Source organism: Meriones unguiculatus, chromosome 3 (assembly GCF_030254825.1).
Source record: "Meriones unguiculatus strain TT.TT164.6M chromosome 3, Bangor_MerUng_6.1, whole genome shotgun sequence".
Taxonomy (NCBI): Eukaryota; Metazoa; Chordata; class Mammalia; order Rodentia; family Muridae; genus Meriones; species Meriones unguiculatus.
In genome coordinates this window covers 146,670,207-146,697,965 of record NC_083351.1, presented here as the reverse complement: position 1 = coordinate 146,697,965, position 27,759 = coordinate 146,670,207, and the positions used below count along the sequence as shown (strand labels likewise).

Sequence of the window (27,759 nt, the reverse complement as noted above, 5' to 3'; positions counted from 1 at the left end):
GACAGGTGTGACCACTGAGATAGTGAACCTCATAGTCTAATGGGTATTGTTCTTGTAAAGGGAGTTTTATGATAAAGCACATTATGTGTTGTTCATTTGGGATGGTTCTGCCGTGTGACTGACTATGAGGGATCACATCTCAGCGCAGTGATAGGAGTCCTAAGGTTAATGTCCAAGGCTTATTATTAATACAGAAATATAAAACAAGACAAATCGTTCACTAGGGGCCACCTTTAAAAGAGGTCTAATGCGTGAAAGCTGGGTTAGGGGTCAAAACCCTCACTTAATTCATTGCCTGCAGAGTGGCCACAGACAGGTGGGGCAGGGTCAGGTGACACCGTTTGCAGTACCTGCTGTGTGAATGGGGCCTCCTGCAGTCTACAGTCATGTAGAGTCTTAGCTAGGCATTCATTTCCTTGTCTATAAAATGGAAATGCCGATTCTTGATGGTGGGATTGAGTTACCATCTATGAGGCCCATAGCCTAAAACTGCAAGACCCGGGGCTTATTAAAGCTAGCTACTGCATTCAGCAATGGGGCAAAAGGAAATGACAAGAGTGATACTGAAATTCATCTAAAATGTTATTTAGAAAAATACTGGATTAGAATAAGGCCCATGGCACCAAGTTTGTCTACGGAACTTTAGTTAAAATTGAAATAAGCACCAAGATCAGTGAAGTATCTCAATAGCTCTCTGTACCTATTTGTCTCAGTGGAGATGCAATCCTGGGTCCCATCAGTCAGTTAGTTCTTTGAGGACCTGAGTTAGTTATGTCGCAGTACCCACCTAAAAAGAGCCAGGTGTGTTGGTGCTTGCTTGTAATTCCAGCACAGGGAAGTGGAGACAGGCAGATGCCAGTGAGACTGGCTAACGCCTAGTCTATTTGATAAGTTCTAGGCCAGTGAAAGACCCCGTCTAACTAAATTAGGTAGGTGATGCCTGAGAGACAATACCCAAGGTTGTCTTCTGGCCTATGCATGCATGCATGTGTATACACACACACACACACACACACACACACACATACACACACACTTTCTGCAGTTTATTAAACATACATCCCACTTGATGAAATTAAGGATTAGATGTGCTCTTGTAACTAAGGAGTGTAATTGGAAGCTAGATTTCCGAGGTAATGGATTTGTTTTCAGCCATCCAGGAATTGTTTGTTAATGCCTGTAGTGTTAGGGCTCTTCTGGATGGAAGTGCTTTGTCTAAGTATTGTCACTAGTTTTGTCTTCTGTTTTATTCTAGGTTGTTCATGATGCTAACACACTTTATGTTTTTGCACCTAGTCCACAAAGCAGGGACCGATGGGTGAAGAAGTTAAAAGAAGGTAAAAACTGATGCATTCTACGTAATTTTAGGATATCACACACACACAAAACCAAAACCAGACTTATTGATAATGTAGCTCTTGCATTCTGAATAAATTATAATGAGTATCTCTCCAAGGACAGTCAGTCATGGTAAGTGATAACACATTGAAGGCAGTTTCCCTCTTTAAAATCTTATTTCTTTCCAGTTGAATGCTTTTTTTCTAATGTTAGCATGCTTCCCCTTATCGCACAGCATGGCTGGAGGTGATAAAGCATGGGCTTCTCTGATAGCAGGATTTGTTTTTCCTAAGAAATTGCCTCCAACAAACACATGGAGTCACACATTCATAATGACGTGCTTAAATGGACACTTGCACACTCCTCCTCCTTACTCTGATAGAACACAATGGGAGTGGGCATTGGTGTGCCACGGACCAATTCGCTCCTCTTCACATGAGTGTTTCACCAGAAAAGAGGGGGGTGGGCAAAGAAAGACCCGCCTAGCTGTTGTGAATACTGACTATCTAATATCACAGTGGCATGCTCCTAACAAGCAAGCAGGTCAAGGAAGAAGTAATGATTGGCAGTTACTCACCAGAACTCTAGTTCGCTTTATTTCACTAACCATTCCTGTGTCTGTGAATTACAGAAATAAAGAACAACAATAATATCATGATTAAATATCATCCCAAATTTTGGACAGACGGAAGTTACCAGTGTTGTAGACAAACAGAAAAACTAGCGCCTGGATGTGAAAAATACAATCTTTTTGAGAGCAGTAAGTAGTCATCTGATCCTTCCGTTGTGATGGACTCACAATGTGCATACTGTTGCTGCTGGGGGAAGTGATGGGATCTTGATTCTGATCAAGTAGAGCACATTGCCTAAAAACGTGCAAGGGCAGGGTGGATACAGCTTCTAAGAGTGATCCTGGGGGACCTTGTAGAGGTGAGGTCTGTTTGCGGAGCTTTCATCCTAACAGTTAGTGAGGCTTGTTAAAACAAGTCAGTTAAAAGTGTGGACCCTTGGGGCTGTAGCCCCAGGCTCAGATGCAGGGCAGGAGGTGAATTCTTAAACCCTTGCTGTAAGAGGTCACGTGACAAGGATAGGATGCTCCACGCTGTCACCCGGCACCAGGAATACCACGTGATGTCACCACGTCAGCACCAGTGCAACTTCTGGGGAAGGGGACAGTGGCCATTTGTCAGTGACCTTGGGAAGGACACTCTGTGTCTTCTGGGGTAGTCATCCTGATGTCAGCACAGCACGTAAACGAGACAGACCGAGCTTCCTGGCTGCTGTAACTGTAAAGTCCAGCCTGGCTTGCTGTAGAAATGACTGAGACGTTCCAGTTAGAGCTGGTAATTCGTTCGTATCTCATGGGGTAAAACAGGGGCAAGCAGCTGGCCCAGAGCTGGCGGGCATGGTTCTGCAGTGGGCCTACAGGTGGCTGTAGAGGCTGTTCCAGCCCTGCCGCTCTTGCTCCTGTGGTAACTGACGAGAGGATCCAGGGTGGCCACTGCAGGTTTTTAAATAGGGACAGAGTCTGAAAGTGGACCACCCCGCTCATTAGATCTTCATACGTGTCCACTAATTGGGTAAGCGTGTGCCACACTGAACTCAAGAACCGTTGAGGGGCAGACTGCCAGAGCGGCTGCGTTTCTCACGGCAGTGGTGCCACCTCAGCTTCAAGGATCTGTCCCAAGAGCCCCGGTGCATAGGTCATACTGAACCTTATGTATAGTCTTTCCCAAGACACATACACATAACATGCCAGTCATAAAGTACAGTTTATAATTTGGGCACAGTAAGACACATGCCAATAAAATACGACAGGTGCCAGTAAAATAGAACAGCTCTAACAACATGCTGTAAAAAAAGTTAGTACACACAATTTCTTACTGTGTTGCAGATCTTAGTAACACCAGTATTCTTTTTTTTTTCCTCATTAAGTTAAACCCTTTCAGCTTTTCAGATCCAGGGTCCAATTTTCTACTTGTTTTTAGTGCATTTGGGGTCAGCACTCGGTTAAAGATGGTCACTGTCCATGCGATACCACCACAGTTGATATGAGAGCTGAGATGGGAAAGTGACTACTGGAGCAGATAGTGGATGTGGTATGAACGTGCTGGACGAAGGCATGGTTCACGCTGGAGGCCGGAGCCACGCAGCCTGAGATTTTTATCACACTCCTCAGGGGAGTGAGAAATGTGCACAAACGAGAGCTGTGCGTGTTCCTCCATTTAACATTCTCACACTGCGCCTCTCACACTGGTGAAACTCAGACTGTGGAGAGTGAAGCCATAGACAACACTATTGTAACCCAACTTATGTCCTCACTCATCTATTCTTCTGTGATGCCAAACATTGAACGCAGGGCCTCACACTGCGAGCACCCACTCCGTCGGACCCCGGCGCCAGTTTAGATCTTGATTCACCAAGAACAAACGAGCCCAGGTGATTCCGGAGGGAATACTGAGGTGCTGGTATCTGTTGGGCACAGCAGTTCCCTCCTGTGCGCCCCTCTTCACTGCTAGCATCTTTTCCCTGTCAATTCTTGCGGGATACCATTGTGATCGACACTTATTGGCATTTTCAGGTATAAGAAAAACACTGCCTCCAGCGCCAGAAACAAAGAAGGTGAGTGGTCTCTGCCTTTCTATGTCATGTTTTAAGTTCCCCATGTGTTTGAGGAGGGTTTGCAGTGTATTGACTCTGATATGTTCAGCCATGCGATACTGCTTTCTCCCAGGATCACCTTAGGAGCAGAGCTTACTTAATAGGTCTTAGAGCTTACTTAGAGCTCACTTAATAGGTCTTGATGTCAATTCCACAAAGCTTAGTTCTTTAGCTTTTGTTGTTGGGGTCAATTTTATTATTGTCACCTTTTGGCATTTGCCTGTAGATTTGCTTCAGGAGTCATTTGAGAGATGTGACATTTGAAAGGAATATTTCTGTCTCAGGAACACAGCACAATAAAAGAGTGGATTTAGAAATTTAATGACCATCACCATTTGTTGAAGATGCGGTCTTTTTCCATTGAATGGTTTTGGCTTCTTTGTAAAAAATCAAGTATCCATAGGTGTGTGTTTATTTCTGGGTCTTCTGTATGGTTCCATTGATTCACCATTCTGTTTCTATGCCAATACCATGCCGTTATTATTACTATTGCTCTGTAGTACAGCTTGAGATCAGGGATGAAGATACCTCCAGACGATCTGTTGTTGTACAGGATCGTTTTGGAAATTCTGGGGTTTTTGTTTTTCCATATGAAGTTGAGAATTTTTCTTTCAAGGTCTGTAAAGAATTGTGTTGGTATTTTGATGGGAATTGTATTCCAGAACCTGGAAACAACCCAGATGTCCCTCAGTTGAGGAATGGATATAGAAATTGTGGTACATTTACACAATGGAATACTAATCAGCAATTAAAAGCAAGGAAATCATGAAATTTGCAGGCAAATGGTGGGATCTAGAAAAGATCATCCTGAGTGAGGTATCCCAGAAGCAGAAAGACACACACGGTATATACTCACTTGTAAGTGGATATTAGCATATAATATAGGATAAACACACTAAAATCCATAGTCCTAAAGAAGATAAACAAGAAGGAGGACCCTGGGTAAGATGATCAGTCCTCACTTAGAAAGACAAATGGGATGGACATTGGAAGTAGGAGAAAACAAGAAACAGGACAGGAGCCTACCATAGAGGGCCTCTGAAAGACTCTACCTAGCAGTGTATCAAAGCAGATGCTGAGACTCATAACCTAACCTTGGGCAGAGTGCAGGAAATCATATGAAAGAAGGGGGAGTTAGTAAGACCTGGGGAGGATGGGAGGGCCACAAGGACCAAATATATCTGGGTACAGGAGTCTTTTCTGAAACTGATTCTCCAACCAAGGACCATGCATGGATATAACCTAGAGCTCCTGCTCGTACGTAGCCCATGGCAGCTCAGTATCCAAGTGGCTTTCCGTCGTAAGGGGAACAGAGACTGTCTCTAACATGAATTCAGTGACTGGCTCTTTGACCCCCTCCCCCCAAGGGAGGAGCAGTCTTGCTAGGCCACAGAGGAAGACAATGCAGCCACTCCTGATGAGACCTGATAAACTAGGGTCAGATGGAAGGGGAGGAGGACCTTCCCTATCAGTGGACTTAGAGAGAGGCAGAGAGGAGATAAGGGAGGGAGGGTGGGATTGGGAGGGACTGAGGGAAGGGACTACAGCTGGGATACAAAGTGTAATTTACAAAGTGTAAACTGTAATAAAAAATAAAAGTTTAATTAAAAAAAAGAAATTTAATGATATGCCTATGGAGTTAGTTGGGACCTTAGCTGAAAAGAACTGTGGGTGGGCTGCTGCAGCTGGAACTCAGGACTTATTATACAGTAAATCCTTTCCTTCATGGCAGCATTGTTAGGAATGAAAAAGAAAACATGTTGGATCCTAAGCATGTGCTTTACACACTGGTGGTGTAAAGGAGAGCAGATTGCTCTGAGTGGCCGATCTGTTCAAAGAGTCCATAATGCACTGCAATCACACCTCCCATGCTCCTTTAGTATCTACTCATGAATTATCATTGCCCCCTCTCTCTCTGGAAAACTATCCCTGACGTGATTGTCAAGGCAAGTTTTGCTCCTCCCTTGAGTCTTGAACTCTGAAAAAGTCTAGCAACACCGACATTGCCATGGAGGGGTCGCCGGGTTCCATTAGGTGGGTTCCACTAGACTTGGGGCTTTCTTTACACTATGGTGACATGTGAGTCCTTCAGTGTTTTGCTGCTGTGCCTCATGATTGGATTCAAATAGAAGCCGAACTTGCCAATGTTATTTTCTCTGCGTAGAGAAGGCCTCCTCCACCGATTCCCCCAGAAGAAGAAAATACTGAAGAAATAGTTGTGGCGATGTATGATTTCCAAGCTACAGAAGCACATGACCTCAGGTTAGAGAGAGGCCAAGAGTACATCATCCTGGAAAAGAATGACATCCATTGGTGGAGAGCAAGAGATAAGTATGGGTGAGTGTTTCCTTCGTGTGTGACTCACAGGGGTGTGAATTACGTGCTAAGTGGAGTACATGCACTCCACCTGGTTCAAACAGACCAGTCCAGTCGGCCACAAATTCAAGTACACTATGAATTTGCAGCATCGTGAGGTATACTTTAACTTTTTTAAATTTATATTGTGTGTGCTTGGGTACGTGTGTTTGTGTGTGCATGCGTGCCTGCCTACCTGCCAAGGTTCGGTCAGAGGATAACTTTGTGGGGACGGTTCCCTCCATCAACCTTTACATGTTTTCAAGGATCGAACTCAGGTCGTTTGGTTTGAGTGGTTGATGCCTTTACCCACTGAACCATCTCACCAGCCCTGGAGTGTTTTCTTAGAGATCACTCAGTAAATGAAAAGTAATCAGTTCCTTCCTTCCTGGAGTTAGAGTGCATTATACTTAGTTCTTATTTGCTAAAACTGTTCACTCTTCCCTCCCTTCATTCCTCCTTTTCTCCCTCCCTTCCTCTTTCCTTCCCTCCTTTTTAAATCCATCCATCCTTCCTTCTTTTCTTCTTCCTTCTTTCTTCCCTTCTCCTTCCCCACTTTTCCTCCTCTCCCTCCCTTCTTTGTATGGATTTACAGGGATCAAATTAGAATCACACATGCTACACAATTGCTCTACATTTAGCTACATTTTTTCTAAGAAATGGTTTATTGTAGTTTTCTTTTTCCAATTTCTCTTTCTTTCTGTGTACTCACCGTATAATAGAACAACTTGTTATTTGTTATTTTCACTCTCTGTAAATATGTATAGAGGTATACATGTGTATAAAATACATGTATATACAGCAAACCTTATTTGTACAGGTAATTTAGGGATTCAGGGGAGTGACCACTGGTATGTGCTTCCACAATTGATTTGCATATGTCTCCTGTGTTTTTCTTTTTCTTGTTTGTTTTGTTTTACAGTAGTCCTGTCCTCTTTTCGTTTTTAATCTATTGATGAGACCAATTTATTTACCTTAGAAAATGAACCATTGTCTGTTTGACATGGACTGTCCCTTTCTTGGAATGTGTGGCATCCTCTGTGTCATCTTAATTTTTGTAATCTGGAGGTTAGAGTTAGAAGCTTGGTCACCTGAACAACCATCTCCAGCTATCTTGGTGTTAGTGGTGCTGAGACTCCTCATGGTTACAAAGCTGGCCTTACTGGCACACCATGAACTTCTCAGAATGTATCCCCTCTTGATGTTAGCATTCCCTAATGGTGGCTGATGAGGCCCTCTCTTACCTCAGCATTACAATTCAGTACCTTTTCTAAATCTGCCACCACACCCCGCTATTAATTCTGTAAGGAACGGCCTCACCAGTGAGTGCATTAGTTGCTACAGGAAAGGCAGATAAAGGAGCTATAACCTTAACTCACCAATTTTTAGAATGAGTTGATGATTACAGCGTTACTCAGTGGTTTTTCTTAGTGTTGTGGATGCGTTTGTGTTGGGTTTCGATCCAAAGTAGTCATCATTCTGTTTGCCTAGGTCGGAGGTAGCTGCTTTGAGTGGAGAACCCTATTAATTTTTCTTTGCTTTCTAGCTCAGTAAAATGATTCAAGTTCACCTTGTATTTTTCCTCGCCAGACCTGCAGGTTATTATTTCAAAGGAATGCTGCCTCTTTTCAGTCAGAGACAGTGTTTTATGGATAATGGGTAGAATTCTGGGATTTCGTTTGTTGGTGTATTGTCATTGCCTCTAGGCTTCTGTCGGTGCAGTGAAATGTGTGCAGCGGTGTGATGTGTGCATGCATATACATGATGAGCTTTTCCTCAAGGTTCAGTACCAAAGAAAAGATTACAAAGCTTCCAGTTTCTAAAAATTTTATACATGAATATGGTGGCTCCTACAAATACTTCTATGTATAAAGGAGTCACCGGGGGCCAAAATGTAAGGTTTCTTTGTACCAATTCAGATCTCTTCTCAATTCAGATCCCTCAATAGTTTTCCTTTTTAACAAGTTCCTCGTGACACCAACAGAGAGGGTATGGTCCACCCCTTGTGATATGTCCTGTAGAGCTTTCTGAGCTGTTAGAGCAGCTGGTGACTCTGTCCAACATTTAGACTTTTGTGATGTAGTAGTTTCTTTAAGACATTCCTAGAAACAGTAATTTCTTGGCCAGCATCATGAAATATTGGCAAGTTCAGACCCTGATGCTTCCTGACTTTGGGGGCCATAGGAGAACACCGTAGTCTAGTTTTTGGCTTCCTCATTAGAAATTGGGTACTATAAATTGTTTGTATACCCGTAATCTTTGTGAGGATCAAATATAGAGATGCATTTTAAAGTATCAGACAGTTCAGATACGTTGAATTATTGGGATAGCTGGGTTTTTGAATAAACTTAGAAAACCAGTTGCCTTTCCTTAAACAAAAAGTAAAATCATTTCTGTTTGTTTGCTCATCCTAATTCCAGGAGTGAAGGATATATCCCAAGTAATTATGTCACAGGAAAGAAATCGAACAACTTAGATCAATATGAGTAAGTAATCATTTACCTTGTGAGTGTGGAGAACCAGAAACTATTGTTATATAATTATGTAAGACATTTTAAAGATTAAGGGATAACGTTAATGTCTTTAGAAGATGCCAACATATCCTTAATTCTGGTGGCTGAGTAAAAATCTGAGACTTACTTCTTGAATATACTGTGTGTTAATACCATTATATAAGCAGGCACAGCTGAACTGGATTTGAACAATCACAGGTCAGCTGAGTTTGAAATAAACACCATTGTTCATTCATTCAATGTAAGGAACAACATTTCCCAGAGGAGCCTTTAAAAATGTTTTAGTGTTTCTTTTTTTTCAAATGAAAGTAACACTACATGATTATAGTTTTTTAAAACTTTGAAAACAGGAAAAATGTTACTCAGAAAATATTATGAATAAGAGTTGGCCTTTGTCAACATTAATGATATTTTTTCTTTTCCTTTTTCCACTGAGCAGCAAATGTATTGAGTTTATATTTCTTCCTGCCATTAAACAGTCTTTGAAAATATTTTCATAGTTGCATTATAGCTCCTTCAGTAATAAATTAAGAAAATACTTTTTGAGTTCTTGGCATTAATCTAGTGTTGGGAAGGTCTGAAGGCTTTACAACCAGTATATAGACTCATCATAATCAATGTAATTGCTTTGTTTATTTATGGGGTATTGGATTGTTTCAGGTATTTTTGCTATAGTAAAATAATCAGGACAGCCTTTTCTGCTGTCTTAAACCATCTCTGCCAAATCTGCATCCTGGAAAGCCTGCATGTGTGAACTTTGTTGAGACCCCTAATGCATGCTCTCTGACTGCTTTGTAGAAAAGCTGTCCTTTCTGTGCCCACAGGCAGTGCACAGCCAGATGTTAATGCATGGCCCATAGGTATTAGTGCTCTTCTGGTCCTCCTGAGCTAGGATATTATATGACATTCACTTCCTTAAAACAGCAAGCTGTTGCTCTGCCCATTTCACTGTGATAACATGAGCATATCTCAAAATCTAGAAGACCAGCACGGTCTAAAAGCCCCAGCACCAGTGGCATGGGCCCTTAACATGACATTGGAAGTAGAAATGTAGATGGTATGCAGTTATATACTGTATAGTGCAGTCTATCAAAATACTACATGCTTGACACTCTTTCCATGGAGCTGAAGAATACCTATTGCCAAATGTTTTTCTATGTTTTATGTGTATGTAGATATGCAAATGCTTACCATTGTGCTGTACCATCTGTGTTGTGACATGCTGTACAGGTTTGAACCATAGCACTCAAGAGCTGTTGCCTACTTTATGTAGTCTGGGGTCTGGGGCCTTGGTAGTAGATTATACAGATGACCAAAGGCATAGTGGGCCATATGGACTAGGTTTTTTAAGTATAGTCTGTGAGGTTTCCTCAGTGACAGTTGCCTGACTGTATTTCTCTGAGATTTCCTTATGGTGATAAATGATTATTTAAAATATGGTGGTTTGGTCTTAAATATATCTTAGGAAAAATACAATAAAATCCTTAGAAATAGGGAAGATGCCCAAAGGCTCAAACTTGAATTGGTTTGAAAAGACAGGAGCAAGAACTAACTGATAATTTGATTCATGGAAACCAGATAATCCTGGTGTTGCTATCAAGATTCCTTATGACTCACGGGATGTCAAATAAGGATTTTTTTTTTTAATGGTGGAAAAAATATATATTTACAGTTATCCAGCTAGACTCAGTTTAGATGATTCCAATCTGGATGGCAACATCTAGAGCATCATAATCAGGAGCCAACCGAACATACACTTTGTTCTTTCCATCAGGCCTTATCAGGGTATTAACTTTGGCCGCATCAACGCCATAGAGTTTCTTCATAGCCTGTTTGATCTGGTGCTTGTTAGCCTTGATGTCCACCATGAACACAAGTGTGCTGTTATCCTCTATTTTCTTTATGAATGACTCCAGTGGTCAGGGGAAATTTGAGGATGGTGTGGTGGACAAGCTTGTTTCTCCTTGGGTGCACTCTTTCGAGGGTGTTTGGGCTGCCTCCAGAGGAGCAGGGTTTTGGGCTGCCAGAAGGTGGGTGACTTGCAGATCTTTTTCTTTTTGTGGTTGTGGGGACACCTTTCAACACTGCCTTCTTAGATTTCAAGGCCTTCACTCTGGCTTCAGCTTTGAGAGGGGCAGGAACTTCCTTCTTCGCTTTTGGCGCCATCTTGGTGAAAAGGGTCCAAATAAGGATTGTTAATCCTAGAATTTGTAACCTGAACATGAATGCTTGGGTTCTATCACCACTTGGAAATTTAATCTCTCTGGGGCATTTTTCTCCTCTCCATGACTCCAGTGTGTGAGTCGCTTCAGCATTCTGTGCCAGGAATGGGATTCCAGCGTGGCATTAACAGGCAGTAAGGCTGGGGACTGTCCTCAGAGTAGGCTGGTAGAGTCCTGCTTTTCATTTCCCTGGGCTCTGTGTTGGTTTGGTTTTGTTGGGTTTTGCACTTCTCATTAGTAACACATCTCCACAATCTCATGGATATCAAGGCAGCAAGGCAGGTGTTTTTCTGTTTGTTTGGGTCAATGAGGAATCCCAGGCCACTGCTGTCTTTGGGTTAGACCCAGAACCACCAGAGTTTTCAGTAATACAGTTTGACCTCGACACCCTGCCAACAGTTTGGGTATCAGAGGTTCAGGTAACAAAACAAACAAACAATAATCAAAAAACCCACAAGAAAAAAACAGTAAGCTTGTTAGGATGGTCAGAGGAAGTGTTCTTGAACTGAAGATGTTGAAGGAATAAGGTAGCTGAATGTGTGGGAGCAGCTCTGAGTGGGCTTAGGAAGCAGGAACAGGACAGAGAGAGGACAAAGACACGTGCGTGGTTGGTTGGTCATTTGTGTTTTTCCTTCATGTCTCTTTTTCTTGGTTTACTCTTACTTGCCCTCCCCCAAAAACTTGGCTGTAGTCTGACATTTGCAGAAGACTGCATATCCTCAAACCTCCTCTTTCCTCTCCTCCAGACAGTGCTGTAAAGTCACAGTCTGGAAGGTTGTGAGGTAGCTAGCCAATCTGAAAAATTAATTCATTCCAGAGTATTGTTACCTGAGAACAGGATGACAAATTACCCACAAATCTTCCATTTTGTTTCCAGACACAGCTTTTCATCAGCAAAAGGTATTGAACTCTTAATGAGGCATCAACAGAGCCCTATGGAGAGATATTTGGGCTGGTATCTCTCTCTGTCTCCTTATGCCCTGCAGGCTCCTTCACATTCTTTCCCTGTGTATTCCTCTTTCTGACAGGATGAATTCATCAAAGGTTCTTTTTCTCCTACCTGGGGACAGGGATAGGAGAACACACACACACACACACACACACACACACACACACACGTGTGGGAGAGGGAAGGAATCTGGAAAGAGCTGCTATGAAATAGCTATTATCACCTAACTCATCTGTTTATCACTCAATATACCCTAAAAGGTCTGGATTTGTATCTTTATGTCATTCAGCTGTACATCACTGTAACAAGTTTCCTGGTAAAGAAAAAAAAAAATGATTTCTGCTTGCAGTTCTGGAGTTTCTGCTCCATGGTATGTGACACTATGATTTTAGCACTGTTGTGAGAAAGAAATCATGGTGAGAGGATGCACTAGACCAGACCTGCTTGCGTCACAACATGAAAGCTGAGAGGAAGGGGCTGGGTTGCTCTAGAGGCCTTCAGAGATATGCGCCCAAGAATGTCCTGTAAGGCTCTATGGATGATGTTCCACAGCCTCCTAGGAGGGCCACTGTGTGCACCCAGCTGCTGGCACACAGTCCTTGGCACACTGGGTGAAGGGACAGGTATCAGCACAAGAGGCCCAAGACCAAGTTCTCAGCTCAAAGGAGACTTATTTGCCCCAGAGGGACAAAGGGCAGGAAATAAGACAAAGACAGGAAATTTTTTGAGGAGAAGGGAGAAGAGAAGGGATATTGGTCCTAGTGGACAATGGACTGCCTCTGGATAGAGAGGAGACAGACCTGGCCCATAGGAAAATGGTTTATAAAGGTAAAGGGGAAACCCTGTGTTAGGATGAGGTATTTAATATTAATGGGGCGTGTTAATTAGGTGAGCCAAAGGGGCCTTTTCATTGCTGGACTTCAATACTTTGACAGCTGGACCTTGGTAATCAGCTTCAGGAGGAGGAATTGGCCAAATAAGGGAATAGAGCTTGGGGGCTAGCTTTAGGAATGTAATCTAACTATTGGCAAGGCAGAAGGGAGAGAAGGGCAGGGGCTGCCAAGCCGTATTTGCCGTGTTCGGGCTGATTAGAGTCTCTTCATTGTGGATAGAAACTACGGCATGTCTCAGGGACAGAAAGATCTCTTTTGGGAAACTGCAGATGTAAAGAACAAGTTAGGACAGGTTTCAAAGAACTGTTTCTTGTACCACAGATTCCTTCACTCTCCTGATTCCCCGGACCCTTTCCCAGGATCTGGGATTTACAATGTGAGGGAGGAGCCTCTTTATTTCTAGGTTCTTAAAGGTACAGTGTAGCTCTCCCAGTTTCCTCATGTGAACCCTCCCTCTCTTGCTATCATCCTGAAGGTATGACCCTGGATCTTCTGTTGTTGATAAATAAAAGTTTTCAATCTCAAACATCTTGTTAGTTCATAGTGGATAATTAGCTATCTTTTCTTAACCAATTCTGGTGACAGTTTTGGGTGTCTGACAAATATTTCTTATACCAAAAGAAAAGCTTTAGAGTCAGAATGAAGTTTTTCTAGTTTATTGTCATATTTCCAATTGCATTCAAAAATGTGCTGATCATAATAGAATGAATGGACTGATCATAATGGCAGTTTTATTGCACTTGGCCTCATTTCGTAATGGGTGATGTATGTGCTGATCGTTCCTAGGCCTCGTCCATTACCACAGGCTCCAACGTCATTCATTACAGAGACTGCAACTTCACTTGGTGTTCAGTTGCTTTCTAAAAGCATTCAGATGACAGATAGACATCTTTCTTTTAATTTTTGAAAGGTAAAACACCTTTCTCAATCAGGGGGAATGCTTTTGTCCAGGAGCCTGTTGTATGACAGACTTTTTCTGGACTTTTTACACACACACACACACACACACACACACACCTCATAACAAAGTCCAACTTGGTGAACCAATGAATTTTATTGGGGTTACTTACAGGAATATGGGTGAAAGGTTACTTACAGGAGCAGAAATGACTCCAAGATAGGTGTATTACCAAAGCCCACCCCAGCATGGGTGACAGCTCAGAAAGCTGGCAGCCTGAGCATACTGCACAGCCTGAGAGGGACTCACAGCAGTCTTTACTGCTTATTCTTGGGCGGTGTGTGTGTGTGTGTGTGTGTGTGTGTGTGTGTGTGTGTGTGTAATCAGTGAATCTGGTCCGTTTCAGGGATTTCCTGAAGTTAGTTTGGTTTGTTTACCTTCTGTGTTAAGGAGCTTCCTGCCAGATAAAATGTTCCTTTCTCAGAGACAAGTGCTACACAACAAGATCTTTCCTGAATAGGCAGAGACAATAGTGAGAAATTCAGATGCCCAAAGAGGCTTCAGTGACTTTAGGAAAAACAAACAAAAGCATTGTAATTTTTAGGTACTTGATAGTGATAGAGGATTTGTTGCCAGATCAAAAACATCTAGCAAAAACACAAACTTAAATTTGAAGGCCAGAGAAAATGATCTTTTTCATATGAAGGGATGATACTGGGAGAAGGTGATAGGGTAGATGGTCTCTGGAGGTGAGGAAGGAGATGGCAACACAGAGAGAGTCTTCCCAAAGACCAAGAAGTGGCAGATCTTCAGGACCTCTGGGTATGGACCAGGTGGGAAGATAGGGTGGGTACTCTGACAAGACATAGAGCCAATGTGGAGGTTAGGGAAGCCACAGGGGTCTAGGCGTGTTGGACATCAGAAAATCTTAAACACCCGGGTGGCCTGTTCTTCATTGTTACCCCTTATTTCTTGACACTTGAGATCTACATAAAATTCAGTGAACAGGTACCACAGTGACCTGATGATCTACCATGATGGTAAGACAGGACTGCAATAAGATTTAGTTTGAATTCAAAACAGTAATGGCAAGCCACACTTCCTGCATGGGTTAATCATTGGAGTAAAATTCATCCTTGCTATGCATGTAGTCGAAAAACACTGGAAATGATTTCTTATGTTGAAAAATAAGAACAGATAAAATATGGCTCCTGCATGCCCAGGTACGTAGAACTGGTATTGATTTGCAAAGCCGTCCTGTGGCAAATTCAGGTTGTGACATACAAGTAGTCTTTGATCCCATTGAACAGATGTGGGCATGCATACCATGTCTTCCTAAGAAGGTGGGTAGGAAATGTCCAGAAGCATATTCATGAAACCGTGTTACTGCTGTTGAGATTGTGAGTGATCTTACCGCGGCTGTGTTTCTTATGTTTGTTTTTCATAAGCTGTGTGAGCTTGTTAGTCTTGCTAACGATAAAAAACAAAACAAAACAAAACAAAACAAAAAACAAAAAAAAAACAACTTTCAAAATCTGATAAACATCTCTTTTTGATCAGGTGGTATTGCAGAAATACCAACAGAAGCAAGGCGGAGCAGCTCCTCAGGGCGGAAGTAAGTGCTTGCCCTCAGTTTGCAAGTTGCGTTGCAGCACAGATTAATTTTTAATGAGTCCTTCACATGTGGTTCCGCATACTTAGCCATAAAGTCTCAGGGGGTGTGATAGAAACACAAGCCGTCTTTCACATCACCTGCAGGAGGGTGTTGGAGCGCTGGTTCACTGTAACAACACAAACGGAGTGGCTCCCACTTCGCTGCTCCATCCCTTCACAGTTACAGGGTGTCCAGGACCTTGGCGGCCTGACCTCCAAAGTCCCATTTGCTCCTGACTAGCCAGACGACCTGCAGAAAGTTACCTCGTCTTTTTGTGTCCCCTTTCCTTACCTGTGAAATCACAAAAAAAAAAATAAATAAAGAAGAGCATTACTCAAATGACTGTTCTGAGTATTAAATACATTTGCATAGGAGGGCACATTAAAAAATAATAGGGTTTTAAAGTAGAAGCTTTTTTTTAACCAGTGATTTCATGATCAAAATCACTGTCTCAGATTGTTATCAGATAGGCTTGTGGGGCCTTACTTTATTCCATTGTCTTACTTATAAATAAGAATAAAAGTTACTTTTCAACTATGAAACACATTTTTCAACATAAAGCAATGCAAATGCTAAAGATGGGCTATTGATAGAGAAGTGTCCGAGCTCTATAGCTTCCACTTCCTGCCCTTCAACTGGGAATCTGATGAGAACTTAACCATTATTCAGCGGAGTTTCCATGTTTTGAATTTCTCTTGGAGTTACTCCGCCTCTCAGGTAGCAACGCTATTGACACTGAAGGGGAATCAAGGGCATTTAAACATATTCTTTTCAGGAGCCCTGACATATTTACAGGAGAAAAGGGAACGGGATTGATGCTGTGAGGAATTGAAAGCTCTTACTTAGTGTGAGAATGCTGTGAGCTGAAACCTAGAAATAGTTTCTCAATGATTGTTTGCATAAGCCCGGGCCTTAAAGCACCGTGGTGCCTGGCCGGTAGCTCTGCAGAGCCCTGAGACATGCTAGCTGCAGGCCCCACTTCAGTGTGTGTGGGAAGTGGTTTGGGAATGCGAGTGTTCCTGCTGCCGTCTCCTAGCCCAGGAGTTTGCTGCAGAAAGTCTCAAGGGGCTCTGTGAGGTCGCTCTTTGTGGGCAGCAGAGTTTCTGCACGAAGGATGGTAGTAAAGTGCTAAGAGTGAATTCTTGATGCTTTGCCAGGGCATTAGTAGCAGAGTTTTAAAAAAGGTTAATTTGGTTTTTAGGATAAAGAAGGTGGTTTTATGGTGAGAGACTCCAGTCAGCCAGGCTTGTACACAGTCTCCCTTTACACGAAGTTTGGGGGGTAAGTAGCCATGCTCCGGGCTTTGGTTGTGGCTCCTAGGGTTACTCACTTTCTGTGTGTGGTGTGTGAGTGTGTAGCATGTACATGCTGTTAACGGGTGGGTGCATGGAAGGTAGGGGCCGACTTCCAGACATCGTCCTTGCCGTGTTCTCCATCCCATTTAGTTAATTTTTCATACAGGGTTTCCCATTGAACTAGCGAGCCGTGTTCTTAATTTTTAAAGTAAGAGACTCCATTTCTACATTAGGAAAAAAAAATCTAATCTTCATTTCTAAAACCTGGACTGTATTTTGTACTCACTTTTCTAGAAAATTTTCATATAGTTTCATATGTGTGTGTGTGTACATACATACATACATACATACATACATACATGGAATAGCTATAATCTTCCAGTAGCTATGGAAAATGTAGTAGCGTTCATTGGATACTTACCATGCTCTGAGCTATGCACAACAGATACATTGAATAGTATAGGCTTTAGTAGCTTAATGAGGACCACAGACCAGCCTACAGGCAGGTAGCTTAAAAGTAAGTGTGTGTCGGGGGGGCCCTGTTAGAATGTTATACTGTCAAGGCAGGTATTCCTGAGTGACAACTAAGCTGAGACCTTACAGCATGATAGGAAAATCCCGCGAGAAGAAGAGAGTTGCTGACTCTCAACAGTGAGAGGCCAGGGAAGCAGAAGAAATACCTAGGGTGAAGGAACGAGTGCCCAAGACATAGAAGCTGAATCTAGGTCACCTCAGGGTCAAGGAACCCAAGCTTCACCCTAAGAGCAGTTAAGAATCATCTCAAAAGCATCTGAAAGCATGAATGACTGGAAATCTGTAGTCTATAAAGATATAGCCAATAGAACATGTATATTCTTAAGTCTGGTCCATTCTCTTTGAGAAGGGCGCGTGTTCTAGGCATTGCAGGTCTATGTTTCTGTGGGACAGAAACTAACAGCAAATTAAAATTCCACCACTGCTGGCTGGAGATAGTAAATGTTCTCGTTTTCATGTATGCAGCCAACTCTATTATGGTGACCACTTTCAAGATATCCACCCACGGATGTGAGTCGAAAAACTGAGGGCGTGGTAAAAGTAATATTTGTGTCAGGAAGAGAAGGAGCCAGCAGAAAAAGATCATACCAAGGTTGCCTTATGGATAACATCTATGCATGAATTTCCGTTATTACAGCCTGGACATAATACATTGTTTTGTTTAATAGAGAAGGTTCATCGGGTTTCAGGCATTATCACATAAAGGAAACAGCAACAACCCCAAAGAAGTATTACCTAGCAGAAAAGCATGCCTTTGGGTCAATTCCTGAGATCATCGAGTATCACAAGCACAATGCAGCAGGTGAGTGAGCTGTGAAGACCCATTTTGAATATTAGTGGCCACGTGATCAGATATTGTGATGAATTCTTCAAAAAGGTATCTTTTGTACTTATCTGTGCACTATGACCGGTATAAAATTATTGCATATTAAGAACATTCTGTATCCAAAGGAAAAAAAAACAGAAATAACAGATTTCATAAAACATTGTGTTTCCCTCACAGGACTCAAGGTCTTTAATGTATGTGGACATTCCCACCTCTGTGCTTTTTCGCCTTGGCACTAAACTAAAAATCCAAGATGTGCCTACTTTAAGAGCAACCCAGGAAGCTGAGTTTGGAGGATCACTTGAGTCAGAGAGTTCAAGGCCAGTCTAGGCAACATAAGGAAGTCTCCTCCCCTCCCCCATCTCAACAAGTAAACTTCAAAGATGCATGTAGAGTCCTCATAGGAGCTTTCAGATGAGCCAGGGCTTAGTCTGAAACGTTCCAAGGAGCAGAGTGTAGACAGTACTCAGTTTATAGTGGGATTATGTCCTGATAAAACCATCATAAATTGAAAGTATCCTAAGTGGAAAGTGTATTGAATACAGCTAATTTACCAGACACTCTGGCTTTGTAACATGGAACACTATAGAGTATCAGGGGTGACCCTTATGGTCACATGATTGGCTGGGAGTGATGGCGTCTTTCAGCTACACACCTGCAAGGTATCATGTCTTATAACACAAGCCCAGGAGGAGAAGAGAATTCACTGTCAGAAAAGGGCCAGATTCAGCAAGGACGCTTTTCACAGAAGGCACGTTGCTCTGGCACCGTGCCAAGGTTGGAAGACTGTAAAGTGAGTCACCAAGGTTGCAGATGACCAGACAGCATGGCCGCACATGGTTTTCAGCAGGTTAAATAACTCTGTGTTACACCCAACATCAGACGAACAGCAAAAAATAAGGTTTCCACAGCAGGTTTCCAGCCTTTTGTACTTCAGTGGTGTAAACAAGTAGTGTGTCCAATAGCCAGGAGCCTCGCTGCACTCGTGGAAAGTTGACCTGGGAGTTGTTACTCAAAGCCCCTCTTTACAATGTCTGCTGCTATTCTGTGATGTCACTATTTTACATGTAGAGCTGATAGACACATTTATTGAGATGTAATTTACACACCATCGAATTCATCTATTTAAAACTCAGGGTTCAATGGCTTTTAAAATACAGTAACAGCAGTCACATCACCATAATCTAATTTTTTTTAAATGCTGTCATCATCCCCCAAAGAAACCTTGTACCCATTAGCAGTCACCATGTCCCACCTTTCCCAGCCCAGCCCAGCCCCAGGCGACCACTAAGCCCTTTCTCTTTTAGATTTGCTTTTCCTGAGCGGTTCATAGACACAGACTCATCCATTTATACTGTGGCTGGGTTTTTTGTTCATTTGTTGTTTTAGTTCATTGCAACATTTTTACATTTGTCTAGGTTGTATTGTGCGTTCCTTGTTGACAGAATACAGAAAAGATGATCAGGGCCTGACATACAGAAAGTATGTACTAAAAATCCAAGATGTGCCTACTGACATACAGTACGTTGAATAAATTATTATGCAGAACCTTGATAATATTTGCACAACTGTTAGGCTTCCAGGCCAGTTATAAGTCTGTGTTTAATCCTTAAATTATTCCCAGAGTCAGTATAATATTGCTAAATAGTAAGATAGACAATTGGTCTTCTAATTCGCAGTCTTGGATGCTTTTTTAACACTCCTGCCTTGACAAAGTTTCCCCTTCATCTGCTTGGGTATGAACAAGCTCAAGAAGTGGTTATACTAGCAGAAAGACTGCCAGGATTCTGACCATGTAAATCTCCAGGTTTTCTTTTCTTTGTTTATTTTATTTTATTTTTCTATGGGGACTCATTGAGCATATTCTTAGAGATTGCCTTATGTGTTCTGCTTATGTCTGACTTGAAGTTGAAATTTCAAAACTCAGGTAACCAGAGAAGGCGTCTACTCTTCTTTATCGGAAGATTGAAGTCCATTGTGTGGATAGTTAGGTTGTTTCCATGTTTTGGATTTCATAACTGATGATGATATGAATAGTTGTATTCATGTATTTGCATGAACATAGAGTCTTGTTTCTTTAGGGTACTTGTCTATGACTGGGTTTGCTTGGTTGTTCCGCAATCCTGTACTCGAGCAATTAAACAGGGTGGGGTGGGGTGAATTTTTAATCCCAGCACTCAGGAAGCAGAGGCAGAGGGAATCTCTGAGTTTGAGGCAGCTGGTCTATAGATTGAGTTCAAGGACAGCCAGGGCTGCAGAAAGAATCCTGTCTGGAAAAAAACCAACAAAACAAAACAAACAAAAATAAAAACTACTTGAGCAATTAATTCTTTTTTTTTGCTTTCTTATTATTATAGTATTTTATTTTTATTAATTACAGTTTATTCACTTTGTATCCTACCTGTAACTCCATCCCTCTTCCCTCCCAATCCTACCTTCCCTCCCTCTTCTCTACCCATGCCCCTCCCCCAGTCCACTGATAGGGGAGGTCCCCCTCCCCTTCCATCTGATACTAGTCTATCAGGTCTCATCAGGACTGGCTTTTTTTTTTTCAAAAAACAAATCTTTTATAACCTTGTTCTGTTACTCCCTCACTCTTATTTTATTTCTTTTTCTATTTTTTGTGTTCTTATACATTTTGTTTTTTACCACTCTCTTAATTTATTTACCTGACATGTATTTAGTGCCTGTTTCATGCTAGAAACCAAGCCTTTGCCATCCGAGGTGGCACACACCTACAATCCCAGCACTCAGGGAGGCAGAGGCAGGTGAGTCTGAGGCCAGCCTGGTCTACAAAGCGAGTCCAGAACAGCCGCCTTGGCTGTGTACATAAAAATCATGTCTTGAAAAAACAAAACAGAACAACAACAACAACAACAAAACCAAAAAACCAAGCCTTGGAGGATAGCATTTTGAATATTAGATGGTCATCAGTCCAGATGCACAATTTTAAAGTCTGAGGAGATGTGCTGTATTGGAGGAATACAGGCCTACCTGGGTGTTTCCGGAAGAGGGACTCCTGCTTCTTCTTCCAGGCTCTGAACAGCTTCAAGGCTGCCCTTCCTGATTTCCAGTTCTCCATAGTCCTTACCCCAGGGCATGATTTTAATGGTATGGTCACGAACGCTGAGTTATATCAGACGAATCACTTCAATTTTTAGCAGACCAATAAAATCCTCTTTCATAGTTCAGATCTCATATTGGAAAAGATCGTGGACTCACTGATAATCAGCACTGGAAATCTTTTAATATCCTGCACAGTATTAGAGGAGAGAGGAAGCTAGCCTTGTGCCAGATAAACTGTGTATTTAAAGGGAGATGTGTAGAATGGTTGAAAACTTACTGTGCAGTGCCGCAGGTACATGAGAAGAGGAGGCTGAAATGAGCGAGTGTTTCCTGTGCATTTCTTGTTCAGCACTTGAGCAGCTAGAATGATTAAGATGAAATTCAACTGCGGTAGTTTCTTCCTTCTTTAGGGCTTGTCACCAGGCTGCGGTACCCGGTTAGCACGAAGGGAAAGAACGCACCAACTACCGCGGGCTTCAGCTACGGTGAGTCTCGTGTTATATAGCTGCATTGGTGAGTTTCCTTCAAAGAGAATCCAGCTCTCCAAGACGAACGAAGATGTGCAGAATTCTACCTGTGGGCACTGTAACCAGAGCTCTAGAATGAAAGCCCAGGCCTGGCAGCCCCGACAGCCTCGGCTCCACCACTGAATTAAGGAGTGGTGAAAACCAGAGAGGAGGTTTAGTCGCTGCAGATTGGGAAGAGGGGCTGAAAAGGGTGCTTTCTGGGTACTCGTGTTAAGGATTGGGGCAGGGCAGACGGGAGGCGTATTGAGCAGTCTTGGGCCAAGTGTGGTCTGGCTGATAGTTCTGTCAGATCTGCTCCTGCAAGCTGGTCTGAGGAAGTCTTTATTGCCTGTGGGGAAGAGCTGGTTCTCGGGAGCCGGCTGCCCCTGCTCCAGTGTATAGCCTTCCCATTGTGAATCATCACTTATACCCATACCTGGTGTGCTCTGTATTTTCTGACCAAGTTTGAGGTAGACTGTAGGTTTAGAAGAAATCTTGGAGACCTTTTGTGTCTTTTGAGTATCCAGAATAGGACACTGTAAGAGCTGTAAGACATCTCAGTTCCTCCTACCTTTGTGCCTTTATCTGTGAAGAGAAGGTAAATTAGCTAACAGCAGTTTTAGATAGATGTTCTTTGGGTGATTAATACACCAACATTTATAGGTGTGTGACCAGAACTAAATGAGACAGGCAGACAGAAGGCAGAGATGGCAGCTTTTTGCCATGCTGGGGTCACCCTGTGGGCCCAAGTGAGGAATCCGTGGTTTTAGCAAAAGAATTCTCTGGGTAGAAGTTTTACAACTGTTTTAAACACACGGACAGAATGGGTTTTTAGATGGTTGTACTTGACAGTAACATTAGATTTTCTGTTTTCATTGTCAGTTATAAAATCTTTCCGTAGGGAAAAACTAAACCTCATGTCACTGCTAAAATGGTGGGCATTGCGGTTCTCACCGGCTGTGCAGCCTGGGTGTCTAGGTACAGGCTGCAAGTCTGTTCTGTGTCTTCTGGTAATCATGACTGTGTTATCCAGGACCGTGGGGTTGGCCTCTTCCCCTCGAAAAACTGAAAGCTAAATTAATGATTTAGGTGTATGCTGCTTTCTTTTTAAGGGTTTCCTTTCCTTGCCTGTCTTACAGAGAAGTGGGAGATTAACCCGTCAGAGCTGACCTTCATGAGGGAGTTGGGGAGCGGACTGTTTGGAGTGGTGAGGCTTGGCAAGTGGCGAGCCCAGTACAAAGTGGCCATCAAAGCTATTCGGGAAGGTGCTATGTGCGAGGAGGATTTTATTGAGGAGGCGAAAGTCATGATGTAAGTTTCCGCTTTTCTTCTTGTGGTTGTTATTTGTATGGGGGTCTTGCCTGCATCTCAGTGTGTGCACCTTCTATGCACAGTGCCTGCAGAGGCCAGAAGAGGGCATCAGATCCCCTTGGGACTGGAGTCACTGAGGGTCGTGAGCTGTCGTGTGGGTGCTAGGGATTGAACTCAGGTCTCTGGAAGATCAACCAGTGTTCTTAACCACCGAGCCATCTCTCCAGCCCCCATGATCTATCTCTAACTTCTACCAGCTCTCCCCTTTTGGATTAAGAATGGGCCCCACCCAGCATGTGTACCTGCTGCTTTCTCTTTCGGTGGTAACTCCCTGTGTGTCTCTCGTTGTTCTCAGGAAGCTAACACACCCCAAGCTGGTGCAGCTCTATGGCGTATGCACCCAGCAGAAGCCCATCTACATCGTTACTGAGTTCATGGAGCGGGGCTGCCTTCTGAACTTCCTCCGACAGAGACAAGGCCATTTCAGTAGAGATGTGCTGCTGAGCATGTGCCAGGATGTGTGTGAAGGGATGGAGTATCTGGAGAGAAACAGCTTCATCCACAGAGACCTGGTAACCATGGTCCCCCTGGCCTGCCATTCCTGGCTGGATTCCATCGCCACACTGGTTTAGCCAGGGAGCCATGTTGCATTAGTTCCCTGTTTTTGCCTTTACCAAGATTTCATTATTTTAAAACTTGGTAAATTTCAATTGCTTGATACTTTTAAAGGGAAAGACCTTTATTAAATTTAATAACACACACACTTATGATTTCCAAGTAAGGTTTCATGAATTAATTATTTGAGCTCTGGAAGATTCCCAGGAGATAGCTAGTCATAGAAGATTTATTCACTGCCATTGAGTCATAGATAAGAGTGTTGGCTTCGGGGAAGTGAGAGTGACTTGGCCATTGTGACGAATGGGGAAGCTAGGCTCAGCCTTGACCTTCTGACCAAGTCTCAAGCTCTTTCCACTTTACACACTGTGAAGAGAAACTACCAGAAAAATTCTGAGCTCATGTTTGTTATCTCTTGGCTAAGAGGGACTTCTGGGAGTTTTCATTACTTCTGAATATACTAGGAAACAAAAAAAAAAAACCCCTACTCTGTTCCATATGGCTGTGGAGGAGACATTTCTGTGTCCTCCTTCCCCCCTGCAGTTTTCTCTGCTCTCTGTCTTCCCTCCCCAGCCATTTTTTTTTTCAAATAATGCCACTGCTTTCAGACCGAAGCAGCACAATCTCTCTACCTTGATTATTTCTCCCAAACCAACAGTATCTGCATTGCACCTACCCTCTTTTAATTCTAGCTTCCTTGTAATAGAGCGTGGATCCATTTCTTCAGAGCAGGAGCAGCAAGGTGCTTTGTTTTAACATGACCTGACACAGGTGTTGCTTTCATACTGTGCAAATATGAATTTGTTTGATCATTGTAACAACCACAGGAAGTAGATGTTGTTCCTGCTTTCCTTTTACAAAGGAAATGAGTGGAATTGGACAAAATATCATCAGCAGTCAGGGAAATGGAGGCAGGACTTGAACCCAGAGTTTGCGTTCAAAGTCAGTACTCTAACTGCTATGTCATCTCTAGATTTAAAGCATAATAAAGATTGAGGATTTGGCAAGAAGACTTGATCTCCTAGGTGTGTTGTGGGGTAGTCCTAATCCATTCTGTCAGTTGGAGTCACAATTTACACATCATTGTTTTGCTCACAACACCATTTTAAAGTTCATAGCATATCATTGAGGCGAAGGGCTTTGTAAAGTAGAAATGACACATAAGTGGTTTTGACAATTTGTAGCTACGTCAAAGGCTAACTGTCTTATTGAAACTCATGAATTAAGCATCATCCTTGTTCTTACAAAATGGATACAGACTTAATATCTTCACACTCTCGCACTTGTCCATGTAGGATTTATTTCCTTGAAAATGAGTTTTGATGTCTTTTTGGCTTCTTATACTGATATGAAACCCTGGAAGGTTTTAAAACCCTTTAAAGTGTTAATCCTACCAGGTGAGAATAAGACCTCGAACACAATTTTTGAGTCAAATTTGAAGCAAGCTTTATTAAATACTGGCCAGGATGATAGACACTGCCCAGGTCCATACCCAGGGTTCCCAGAGAATGGCTGCTAATCACAGCAGTCCAGTGCTTATGACGGCAAACCCACAAAGCCATGTGCTTCCTGACTTCGTCCAGTCAGGGTCAAGCATACATCCTTGTCTACTTCCTGCCTACTTAACTCCCGCTCACATGTGCTCAAGCACACATTCTGTGAGGTTGGGGCAACCAACCTTGTCCACGGAAGTGAAAACATGTGGCTTGTTATTAGACAGGAACAGCCCCCAGCATTCCAGGGTGTTCTCTGTCCTGTAAGCAGATGTGGCTTACAGGTTAAAGACATTTTTATCTTATAAATCTTTTAAGCACAGTACTTTGTAACTTAAAAAAAACCCATAACTTTTGCCCTCACGAAAGGAAGAATCTGATGTGCCTTTTCCCAGGGTAAAGCAGTTTCATGGGCTTGCAAGTGACAACATTGGCTGTCCCCCTGGGAAGATGCTGATAATTCAAGGAATGGGCATTAGCTCTCACTTGAGGAGAGGCTCTTAAATGGCTCAGAGGAAGGAAGCTCTAGGGAGTTGCCACATGAAAAAAAAAAAAACAAAAACAAAAACCAAGCATCTGAAGAGTCAGGGAAAAAAACTACACCTCGCCCCATGGCTTGTGGAGTTATCAATACATCTTGCTTCTCAGAAGCACTGTAGAAGCCATTCTACTAAAACCTGCATGTTTGTGTTTGTCTGCTGAGTACATTATGTCTTAACATATTAGAAACCTCATAAAGGGTAGAGCAAATCCTGGGATTACACACAGACGTTCTTTTGAACATTGAGGTGACCACTCTCAGGTTTCTAGACACTTTGATGATTGTGTGTGCCTACTGTCATCTAGAGAGAACTCATAGTTAACCTAGATTAAAGACCTCAAGAGGTATTGTCACTGTTAGTGAGAAAAATCACACAGTCTACTAACAAAAGGCCTAGGCAGGGAAGAAGGTTGGAATGCCCATTGCCCTCCCCAAGTGTGATATTGGTAAAGATGGCATCATAATACCTTGTGACATTTCTAGTCTCTTTTTCTCCAGGTTGTTTCAGATTCATGTTGCAGGTACCTTCTACGGGGATGTAAACAATTTATATGGATGCATTCACATCTCTTCTCATGTTGACTATATTATATCTAGTAGAAATTGAGCCTCTGTTTCTCCTGTATTGCAGGAACTTTTAATAAATGTAACATCACAATGTTGTTTTCCAGGCTGCCAGAAATTGTCTAGTGAATGAAGCAGGAGTTGTCAAAGTATCTGATTTTGGAATGGCCAGGTATGGCTGAGTACTGCTTTTTAAGTGATGGTCGCATTACTTTGAATAATTGATAAGCACGGGAAAGGTTTTGGGAGGATAGCTCAGTAGTTAAACTGCTTACCCCCAAACATGAGAACCTGAGTTTGACCAGAACCCAGGAAAAATTCCGGGAGTATTGGCTCATGCTTGTAATCCTAGAACCGTGAAGGCAGAGACTGGTGGATCCCTGAGGCTCTCTGGCTAGCCAGCCTAGATTAATTGGCGAACTCTAAGCTATTGAGAGAACCTGTCTCAAAGTACATGGATGTGTTCCTGATCATACCAAGGTTGTCCTCTGTTCCCAAACTGAAAAAAAAACTTGGGCCCTGGTTGTAGTGATACTTGCGTATAGCCCAGAACTTGGAGGTGGAGACAGGGAATCAGGATTTCAGAGTCATTCTTGGATATATACCAAGTTTGAGGCCAGCCTGAGCTACATGAGACCATGCCTTTAAGGAAATTAACGTGGGACTAATTTTCACCAATAAAACAGGAAGTTGGTTCAACTGTTGTGAAGTTAATGAGATTAACTGCTTATCGTGCTGTTAGTAAGTCTCTCCACTAGATGGTAGTAGAGCCTATTAAATCTCTCTCTCTCACTCTGTCTCATTAGATTAATTAGATTTGTAGTATCTTCTCGAAAGTGTTCGGTGACCCAGTGCTTTGTATACCCATGTTTGTAATGGTCTTAATCTCTTAATTTCTGTAATTTTCATAGTGTTAGAATAGACATTTAAAAAGCATCTTGTCTGTCCTTCCCTTTCCCTCAGCCCGTGGGGTCATGGATGTATTAGAAATCAGGTGCCTACTGGATGACAATCCTAACCCTGCGAACCACGGCACAGACTAAACTGAAGGCCCTGCCCACATGCAGCTTAAACGCTGGAGAAAGGAGATGCATAGACCCGTGGTGAATGACAGTGACCGACCTGAGATAGGGGTCAGCGAATGATGGCCTGTCAGTCCAGTCTGTGCCTTCTTGTGCATCCCATGAATCAATGATGGGATTTTCATTTAAGAGTAGCTAAACCAAACCAAACCAAACCAAAACCAAAAAACTAAAAGCATATCGGGACACTTGAGAATCATCTGAAATTTAAGTCACTGTCCATTAGAAAACATAGTGTTATTGAGCAGAGCCTTGGCCAATTGTTGATAGCTGCCTATGGATACTTTCACACTGCAAAGGCAAAGCCTTGAGCTGTCACAGGGACTGCGTGTCCTGCAGAATCTGAAATCCTCTATGTATTATCTGGTCTTTCTCAGAAAAAGTCTGCTCTCTTCCGTGAAAGAGATAATGTGGGATTTGGGGTGGAGGTAGCCACTGGAGAT

General features: G+C 42.6%; 1 protein-coding gene across 5 annotated transcripts in view; it reads left to right on the top strand.

Annotated features, from left to right (window-relative positions):
• Positions 1–27,759, top strand: part of Tec (tec protein tyrosine kinase) — a 99,738-nt gene that overhangs the window by 68,647 nt on the left and 3,332 nt on the right. For 4 of the 5 annotated variants that reach the window (XM_060380732.1, XM_060380733.1, XM_060380735.1 and 1 more), the window contains exons 5-16: positions 1,256–1,337; positions 1,970–2,098; positions 3,920–3,960; positions 6,164–6,336; positions 8,775–8,840; positions 15,390–15,444; positions 16,685–16,764; positions 17,981–18,114; positions 21,615–21,689; positions 22,850–23,021; positions 23,377–23,593; positions 26,342–26,406. In XM_060380732.1, the coding sequence (XP_060236715.1) occupies positions 1,256–1,337; positions 1,970–2,098; positions 3,920–3,960; positions 6,164–6,336; positions 8,775–8,840; positions 15,390–15,444; positions 16,685–16,764; positions 17,981–18,114; positions 21,615–21,689; positions 22,850–23,021; positions 23,377–23,593; positions 26,342–26,406 (1,289 nt within the window). The remainder of the gene's footprint in view (positions 1–1,255; positions 1,338–1,969; positions 2,099–3,919; positions 3,961–6,163; positions 6,337–8,774; positions 8,841–15,389; positions 15,445–16,684; positions 16,765–17,980; positions 18,115–21,614; positions 21,690–22,849; positions 23,022–23,376; positions 23,594–26,341; positions 26,407–27,759) is intronic. The other variant, XM_060380736.1, reaches the window with a different exon arrangement.